A 9,739-nucleotide genomic window follows, 5' to 3' on the forward strand; every position below is an offset into this window, starting at 1 on the left:
GCGGATCCCCAAACCTGATTACACCAAAAAAAAAAAAAAAAAAAAAAAAACGTTAAGACGATCTTCTCGCCAGAAGTACCAGTCATTCTTGATACATATGCTGCTAAAATAAGTCTGCAACCTTCCTTTATTGATTGATTTGATTGATTGATTGAGAGCCATTAAATTTAGCGAAACCCAGGAAACACGCCTAGCCTCGAGCTGTGAAGTCTGCGTGCAGATTTAACTTGGGGCGGGTCCCCATTTGACCGAGGACAATGTTGTGTGGAGCTGGTTGCCGCCCAGGAGATAAATCCAATGTGTGAACAAACGGGCACGTAAACTCTCCTGAATGAATCGGTACCAGCGATCAAATGAGATTTAGGAATAAGATGTGCAAGGATATATGAGGACAGAGCATTCCCCACCTCTACTTTACCATTTATGTGCCGCCGGATTCCAGACAGATTTGGTTCTCTGCACAAAGCATTCAGTGGATCTTACTCCCAAACTGTGTGTAAATTTGGTTGGCAAGCTAAAGTAAGAGAAATGCTTATTTTAAACAGAAAGGAACAGAACAGTGTGTTTAGTACTGGATCGAATAACAGCTTAATATGCTGTAGTTCGCCTTATCTGGTGTTGTGCAACTGGAATCCAGCAAATGAAAGCTACAAATTTATTTATTCTAAAAGCAGAAAGACGAAGTCTCTTCTTTTTGTTTCTGCTGAAAAACACAGCTAACTCTCTTCTCTCTTCTAGACTAGCCAAAGGCTGCCATTCTTTGCTCCTTTACTTGGGAGTAAGCCCCTCTGAACTCCATGGAACTTAACGCCGCAGGCCGATACATAGCCGCGATAAATTCACGCCTGGTCTCGCCTGAGGCTTTTAAATTCGTGACCGAGACAATCCTGATTGTAATCTTCAGAGAAACTTTATGTTCCTCTTCCGGGCTCAACTTGCTCAGGACAGCTGATGGGTAAAATCCAGCTCTTCTTGTTTCTCTGAAGTCACATGAGGGATCCCGGTTACAGCTATTCTGTTCCGCGGTCCCCCTCCCCAGAAAAAAAAAAAGCTCACTCAACAATTGGTGGTGTGTGAATAGATTGGATCCAGAATAACACCACAATCCTGTGCATGTCTACTCAGCTGTGTGCTGTTTACTCCCAGGTGAGCGTGCAAAGGAGTACAACCGAAATTACTTGCATTTGGTTCCACTTTGAAGTAAAAAAAACAACTTACATTAGTCATCATGATTAACTTCAGGTTCAATTCACTGGGATCTCACAGAGTAAACATCTAAGTTACTTATCTGCACTTAGGTTCTATTAAGTATGTTTTGACCTTAGACTGGACCAACCCAACCAATGCAGGTAGCATCAGAGTTTCCTTTGTGCCAGGGCGCTGTCCTCAATTCTAATCATAAGCAAGAGAGTGTCCCTGAACATAAGAAAAGTGCTTTTTACTGAACAGTGGATAACTATCAATTCCCAAACGCCCGTTATCGGGGCGGAGGTACCATGGACAGAGATTTCCGGCTTGAAATGAGTAGTTCTGGGCATGTACAAAGTACCTAAACGCATTTGCATCCTCTCTCCCTTTTTTGACCCATAATATCGAGCCCCAGAACACGCGCACACGGGGGAGTGGGGTGTCCTTTGTCAGGGTCCAATTTGCATGTCTTCGCTTTCCTGGAAAAAAGCACATCTAAGTCTGAATCCCAGCGTACCGTACTAAGTTATATAGACAAACAAGGGCTGTATGATCGACCATATTCCTCCAGAAATGTTATTAAAAAAACGTTTTCACACAAACCACTGAAAAGCTCATTTGAGCTTCTCATTGCTATTTGCACAAAGCAGAGGTATTGTGGATTTTTCGAATAGTAAAAACGTCACTGTGGTGAAAGTGGATTAAATGTTTTCCAGATCTGTTTGTGCGTGCGTGTGTGTACAAAATCAGTACTATTGTGAAAATCCTAAACGTCCTGTCACATTGAGACTATGCATGCGACGTGTAAACTGAACCCGCTTCCATTTCGGTAGGGCTAAGCCATTTTAAATAAAATGAATAAAATAAAACCTGTCCCTGTGAGCAATCTGATGCCTGGCACCTTCGCTCGTCTCTTTAAGCGAGAAAGGTAGAGAGAGGGGGGTGTCGTTGGCAAGGATAAGGGAGCTAAAGGTGTCATGAAATATTACGAATCTGGTGCCCTTTGAAGATTCCACAGATTTCTTGTGACAAATGAGGAAGTCAACTCTAGCCTACGGAGCTTTGCTGCAGAATAAATTGGACAGTCTTTAAAGCTCCCTTGAATAAGTTGCGCGCTTGTCCTAACCGACGCGTCTACCCATCCGAAAAACATGCGGTTGTTCCGTTCTGCCCTTGGTCCCGCCTTTCACGTACTTGCGACGCCACTTCTAGACCTGAAAAGCAAACAAGGCTGCAGTGCAAGGACGACTCTTCCGTCCTCCCCCTCGAAGTCTTTGCTGCGAATGACAGTTTCAAAGGCAGACTTCGGGGGGGGGGGGCTGCCTGCCTTCCAGCCTGCGCGCCTTAGCCATAATAAACCCCCCTTAGAAAGCGCCACTGGCGAGCAACCGAAGGAAGAGGCTCGCCTCCTCCCTGCCTGCTCGACGGGGCGACGGCACGACATCGCCTGGTGAAGCAAGAGGAGCGCCGCTGGAGCCCTAATAGGCAACTGGCAGCCCCCGAGCTACATCTGGCCCAAGCATGACTGTCGGTTGGCCCGTGGTGCCCTGCTAGCAGATGAGGCGCGTGGGGAGGGCGGCTTTTGGAGTCCTAGCCCCAACCAACTGGTTCGGTAAAGGGAGAGAGGCAGGCAGGGGTGACAACTTGAATAAAATATTGTAGGGGCCCAGGTAAGCCCCGCTCCGCGTAATCGATCACATGACACAGTGTGCACCCCCTCCCATTTGAATGGGAATGTCCATCAACTTTGGGGGGGTTCAAAAAAAATTGTGGGGGCCACCCAAGCCCCCTAAGAGTTAGCTCCTATGGAGAGAGGCATGGACATAGCCAGGATTTATTTTAGGGAGGAGGCTTTATGTTGGGGGGGGGGTTATCCGCAACGCAATTGGTCAGTTAGTTAGGCATTTTTATTTATTTACTTGATTTGGTCTTTGCTTCTCATTACCATCCAGAGACATCTGCCGGGCGTTCTCTCTTTCCTGCTATATGCTAGTATCTGCACATTTACTTATTTGTTAATTGCATTCAAATCCCACCCTTTCCTCCAAGGCGTACCAAGGGTTCCCCCCCCATCCTACTTTAATCCCCCAACAACAACAACCCTGTGAGGTAGGTTGGGTTTAGGGGCAGTGACTGTAGCCTACGGAGGCTTTCCTTTTGGGTCTGGAAGGAGAGACAGGACCGCCCCGCTTGGCTCTGCTGGATGGTGCAACAAGTACGCGAGTCTGATTTCTCAGGGCTCTTCATCAGGTAGGCGAAGAGTGCTGTGAAACCGGGAAGCTGGCCCGCACCGCAGCCAAGACTGATAAGGGCGACAGCCCTTCCACCACCTCTAAAGAGGGTCGACTGGAGCACCAGTTGTTTGGGGTTGTTGTTTTTTGCTCTCCGCATCATAACTGCATCATAACTCCTGGGTTCTAGCCCCACGTGGGGCAAAAGATCATTGCATTGCAGGGGTCCGACTCGATGACCCTCGTGGTCCCTTCCAGCTCTACAATTCTATGATTCTATGGTAGACAAGTGCACAAGGGTGTACACGTGTGTGTTTTTAGGGTCGTTGTAATTTGCAACCTTAACAGTACACAGTCCCATCCTGCAGACACCCCTTAGAAGAAACTAGTATGTTTCATTGCCTGGCTGGTTTTTGCGCTTTGCAAATCGCTTAGAAGCCTATTCCGACATTAAGAGGTAAATAAAAAAAAAATAACAACTACCCCCCACTGGAACTAATAACAAAAATCGTGTTTAACATCACCTTCAGCCTCCCTCAGATCTGCCCCCGAACCAAAAGACTTTTATCTTCCCGTCATCTCTCTCTTTCTCTTTTCCCCCTTGCCTTCTTTATAATATTCCGCCTTCTGGATTCCACCTCCGGGCTTGCTTGACTTCTCCCGAGAACATACCGAGGGCAAAGACGGGCCCTGCCAGTTTCTCCCATTGTCTTTCAGCTGAGCGAGGCTGGAGGCAGGAGGAGCCGCCTCAGTCCAGAGGGAGGCAGAGGTGGGGGGAGCCCCGCATAAGGCCCCCTGTTCCACAGGCAAAAGTTGCTTATCTCGGAGCCCTTTGGAGAAAGAGGGGGCGGGGCGCAGCTCAGCGGCGAGGAAAAAAGTTTGGGAGACTAGAGGCTCACAAGTCAGGTCACCTTTGAGCCACTGGAGAAATCAGAGCTCTGCGGAGCCGTCGCTCCTAGCCCTGGCACGGCGGGGACGCGGGTGTCCCCAAATCGCCCAGGCGCTCTTTGGAATGGCTCCCAGCTCCTGGAGTGGATCCTTCATTCCAGTCTCCACAATCACACACAAAGAACCCTGAAGCTCGCACTTTTGGGTGCAAAGGATCCTTGCCTAGCTTCCGAGAATGATGAAGGAGAAAGGGTTCATCGTCATAGAGTTTTCATCTGTTTTTCGCAAGCAACAGTCCAGCAACTCACATAGCCGGGGGGGGGGGGGCGGCGGTTTGCGGGTGGAGGGGGGGGTCGTCATGCGCGCTTTCCATAAAGCGTAGCTTCGCCTAGGAAGTTGGATCACTGGGGCTTTGGGACAGCACAGAGCTGTGGGGCTGTGAGCGTGTTTTGCAGCCGACCTGTCCCCGGGGCTTGCTTTCCGCAAAACTAGACGAAGGGCGAAAGCCAGCCTTCCCTGAGCAACGCTTTTCGGATCCCAGCGCCTTGTGGATCTCTGCACAGCCGTGCACAGAAATGCGTGCTTTTGGATCATCTTGAAACTCAGTTGTTAACAAGCACAACCTTCTCCATGTATGGATGAAGATGACAAAAACAGATTCGATCCATTTTTCATTCAGGTATCTCAACTCCCGCTTCCCTTCCAGGGAGGCTGTGAAGTCGAATCACCTCTTTTATCCGTTTCTACGTCTAAGTCATTAAGTGTCATTTTCTTCTGTCATCTCCAGCAGGAAACGGCTATATTTTCTTTTTCTTTTTTCCTTCACCCACTCACTCCGTTGCAATTAGAAGTTTAACCGAAATAAACTAAGGCTGTTTTCAAGAAAATGTGTTAAGCGACACATTTGCTCTCTCGCTCTCTCTCACACGCACTGCAGGAGTCAGACGCGAACACCGAGGCACATACATAAAATGACTGTGTGTGTAATGAGCACACGCGTAAACAATAAATAGATGTATATATATAGATCCATACAGTACACAGTGTATTCTGACCAGCACACTCAAAGATTATTAAATAAAAAAAATTCCTAGCAATCTAAATAGGTAGCGGCGGGGTCTCCCTCTTTCCTTGTCTAGAAAAGACAACAATAACAACAAGCACACACAAACCTGTCGCCCGATGAGAAATTGAGGCATCTGCGCCCAGGAGGGGCGCTGGGAAACGCAGCCCGCTTCGCCGAGGCCACGAAATTGTTTTCCGACAGATACAATTCAAAAACCCACTGAGAGAGATCCGAGCCAGCTCCTGGGCGCAGATGCCTCCGTTTCTGGACCGACTGATGATGACAGATACCTAGCTGATAACCTCCGAGGGAAGAAGTTATTTTAATTTCCAGTCACTTTCCTGTTAAGTACCATATCGGTGTGTATGCAGTTAAGATAAGAGAGCCAAAGGCCCGGGAGAGGGAGCGAGTGGAGGAGAGGAAAGGCAGAGACCAGCGGGCAGGGAAGGCCGAAGGAAGGAACCGAGGTCCAGGCGGGAGATCTGGCCCGGTCGGGAGACCCTGGATCTCCGCAGATTTGGTCCTGGGCAAAGAGACCTGGGTTCAGCTGCCTGGGAGGGATCAGAAGCGGAAAAAGGGGGGAAGGCCGCTTAAACTTCAAAATAAAAGAAAACACATTTTCTCTCCTGATTCCTTCACAGGAATCTTCGCAGAACTAGAGGAGCGAAGATAAAAACGAAGAAACACAATAAAGGAAGAAATATAAACCTTACCATGACTGAATTTAAAATCAGAGGAGGAAAATAGTTTGTGTATTTATTTATTTATTTGTTTGTTTATTCATTCATTTATTTACTTACTTACTTACTAAGAAAAGAATGTGATACCCTGAAGCGATAGAATAAGAGGAAGCATGAAGGGGTGGCATTGCGCGTGAATTCCCGAGGCAATTTTGGGAGCCGCACATTTTGCCGGAGGGGGTTTGCCTGCGCTCGGCTTTTCCCGATCCTGTCCCAGCCTCCCCTCGCCTCCTTCCCCAGCACCTCATTGGCTTACAAGGGGAGGGAGGGGAGGGCTGGCTTGGCCTTTCCTCCCCTGCGCCAGCTTGTCTTCCTGGGCGCGCGGGGGGGGGCTGGCGCTGGGACAGGCACCCCCGCCAAGCCACCCCCACCCAATCAGCTAGCCACCCCCACCGTCCTTCTTTCCCTGCCCCCACTCGCTCTCCTCGCTGTTTGCTCAGAGCTCCCTGACTCCGATCAGGACTTGCTGGCTGCACTTTTCCGGCCGCGCGGAGAGAGGCGCCTCCTTTCGCTCGGCTCTTTATACGTTCAGCAGCAGCCGCCGCCGCGCAGCCCCGCTCGCCTCGCCTCTCCGCCTTGGCAGCCTTGCCGCCTGCAGAGACACACCCGACAAGGACCCTCGCAGAGCCAGAGCCGCCGCAGCCGCCACAAAGGTGCGACTGGGGAACTTGGGAGAGGGAGGGGGGTCCCTGGACTTCTCCAGGGCCCGGCGAGGCCCCCAGCCCGGGCAGTCAGCATCCTCTTCTCGGGGTCTGTTTAAACTGCCCCGTCGGCCTCTGATCGCTGACATCTCGGCTCCCCCTCCCCTGAGAACCCCCCCCCTTTGCGCCTTTCGCGGGAGAATTTGGGCACCTAGAGCCTCTGCGGCCGGAGCGCGGGCGAGGCTTTGCCTGCTCTGGGCGCACGACTGCGGCGGCAATGGGACGCTCCCCGGATCAATGATCCGGAGCCTGGATCGTGGGGAGGGCTGGAATAAGGCCGAGACGGCAAGCAGGGCTCGGGGCTTCCACTGGCCTGCGGACGAGGCCCCCTTCCCAAGATGCGCCGGCGGGTCCCCCTCGGCAGGCCGCGGCGAGTCGGAGAGGAGGCGCAGGAACCGTGGCTTAGACTGGCACCAACCTCCTCCTTCTCCTCCTCCCTTGGCAGTTTTGATCCTCGAGGGTGGGGGGCAACCCACACAGCCAACCCCGACCCTGCCTGCCCTGGGACCCCCAAGAAGGGAGGGTGTCACTGACTACCCCCTGACTTTCCTGCCCTTGCGCCCTTGGGCACCTTTTCTCCGCCGCCCCCGTTCGCTTGCATTGCGAATTGTTTTCATTCTGGAGCCACTCCAGTGACTCATTGGCTGAAACCAAGGAGTGGGGCAGGGCGGCGAGCGGGCTGTTGGTGGGCGGGGGTGGCTGGTCCTTGCTGAGGCGGCCCGCAGCCCCCGCCCCCTCTGGCTTTTGTCACTCGCTCTGCCTGTAAGCAAAAGGCAGCCCGGGCGGAGCGAGCGGACCCGGCGGGCGGGCAGGCTGAGCGCTGCGGCTGCTGTTCTGGGGGCAGGCGCTACGCCGGAGGGACTCCCGATCCTGGAAGACGCTGAGGTGGGACCAAGCGAGGAGTAGCCTGCTGAGATCTTCCCACCCACCCCAGGCCCGCTTGCTTGCTTTGCTTTCCTTTTGACGCGGCGCAGGCGCTGCGCTTTCCTGCTGCGTCCCCGCGGAGCTCGAAGAGCTGCGTTGCGCTGCCGGTGCGGCTGACTCCGCTGGCTCGGCTCCGTTTTGCAGGTGGGAAAGCCGAGGCTGGGGAGGAGGAAGGAGGGCCGGATTGTCCAGGGGGGCCGTGGCAGAGATGGGATTGGGGGAAACCAAGGAGGAGGAAATGGCTCGCTTCTTGTGATTCTTGTCCGCGAAAGATCCGGAGGACTGCGCGGCCGCCGGTGTAGAAGCCGAGAGCCGCGCATTCTCGACAGGCCTCGTTTTATTTGGTGTCAGTGGCTAGCTACGGCGGGCGGCTTAAAAACCCTTTCCTGTAGCTTTGGTTGTGAGGGTCGCGGTTCCTTAGTGGTGAGTGGCTAGCACTCTGCACGTGCCCAGAGGCACTCTTCGCCAACAAGGTGCTTCTTAAGTTGCAAGACTGAACTCGGGTGGTTGGGCAGGTGGGTGGCCGGGTGGGGAGAGCCCAGTCTACCTCCGGCTTTAGCTAACGGGCTTTCCCCCTCTTCTCTTCCTCCCTAGCTTCGAAGCAGGAGCTGTCGCCGCCGCTGCGAGGCCGAGGGAGAATTGCTGAGCGCCTCGGGGCTGGATGGCCCTGGCTGAGAGTGGCTGGTGCCTGCTGAAGCGCTGCGGCCCCGACGACTTGCCCTACTCGTTGGCACCGCGGGAGCTGCCCTGCCCTTCGCCGTCGCCCTCCTCGTCCTCGGGCTGCTCCCCTGGCGGCAGCGGTAGCGGCAGCGGCAGCGGCGGCGGCCGGACCTTCAAGCAGGAGCCCGGAGGAGCGCTGCAGACCTCGCAGCCGCTGGGCCTCCCCGACGGCCGGCCCTTTCTGGGCCCCTTCGTCTCCTTGGCCGCGGCGCCGTCCGGCCTTTCCAGCTGGGAGGACGTGCTGCTTTTCGCGGACCTGGATCAGGCCAACAAGCTCATCTGGTCCAGCCGCACGTCGGCCAAGCTGAGCCCGGATCCCTCGCAGCCGCTACCGCAGCAGCAGCCGCCGCCCGTCGAGGATATGTACCACCACCCGCACGCGCATCACCATCCGCATCACCAGGGCCTGCAGCCGGGCCCCTACGACGGCTCGTCCCCGGGCACGGGCGGCGCAGGCGGCGGCTTCGTGCCTTCCTCGGCAGGATCGCCCGTCTACGTGCCTACCACCCGCGTGAGCTCCATGCTGCCTTACCTGCCCAGCACCCCGGGGCCCGGGCAGGCCGGTGGGCCGGCGGCGTGGCCCCCGCAAGCGGGCCCAGAAAGCCCCTCCGCGCCCTACGGCGCCACGGGGGGCGGGTGCGCCCACCCGGCGTCGGGCCGCTTCAGCTACCCGGCCAGCAGCTCGCCGGCGAGCAACGGCGCCGCCCGGGAGTCGGCTGCCTACAGCCCCCGCGAGCAGTTCCGGCCCTTGAACGGATCCTATTACGCGCCCTACGTGGGCTCCCAGTTCACCAGCCCGGGCTGGGGAAGCCCCTTCGACAACTCCATGCTGCACTGCCTGCCCAACCGGGCCGGGCCCCTCGCCATGCGGCCTTCCAGCGCAGGTAAGGCGGGAACCAGGGGGTGGCAATCCCAAATTGGGGGAGAGAGGCAGGACAGGGAACGCAGACGGGTGGGGAGGGCAGGACACGGGAAAGGCGAAGCGTCCCATCGGTGGGAATCCGAATTAACAAGCGGCAGAAGTTTTGCATGGAAAAGGTGTTCTGGGTCAGCAAGAATCCTAGGAAAATTAAGCAAACTGAGCGTGGGTAGACTGTTAACTCTAAAAGGTGCTGCTGTGTTTTAAAATGTGATGCTGATGATGAGGATTTATGCTTTTTATTTGAACATGAACAGAGGTTTCTAGTGTTCTTGGCTTGACAAATAAGAGGCACATTTTCTACCCAGAAATCGCCACAAGCACCCAGTCCCTGATCACTTCTGCACTGTCTTGGGTCCACT

The 9,739-nt window shown here is 54.4% G+C and overlaps 1 protein-coding gene across 4 annotated transcripts in view; it reads left to right on the top strand.

Annotated features, from left to right (window-relative positions):
• The first annotated feature begins 5,805 nt into the window (after nt 1–5,805).
• Nucleotides 5,806–9,739, top strand: part of GATA6 (GATA binding protein 6) — a 34,656-nt gene continuing 30,722 nt past the window's right edge. Inside the window, exons 1-3 of one of the 4 annotated variants that reach the window (XM_083622429.1) lie at nt 5,806–6,119; nt 6,554–6,766; nt 8,333–9,342. In XM_083622429.1, the coding sequence (XP_083478555.1) occupies nt 8,400–9,342 (943 nt within the window). In that variant the 5' untranslated portion in view covers nt 5,806–6,119; nt 6,554–6,766; nt 8,333–8,399. Of the gene's footprint in view, nt 6,120–6,533; nt 6,767–7,535; nt 7,700–7,746; nt 7,883–8,332; nt 9,343–9,739 lie in introns of those variants that run through there. The other 3 variants (XM_083622430.1, XM_083622427.1, XM_083622428.1) reach the window with 3 other exon arrangements.

The sequence above is a fragment of the Podarcis filfolensis genome (genome assembly GCF_964270895.1).
Source record: "Podarcis filfolensis genome assembly, chromosome: 7".
NCBI classification, from domain to species: domain Eukaryota; kingdom Metazoa; phylum Chordata; class Lepidosauria; order Squamata; family Lacertidae; genus Podarcis; species Podarcis filfolensis.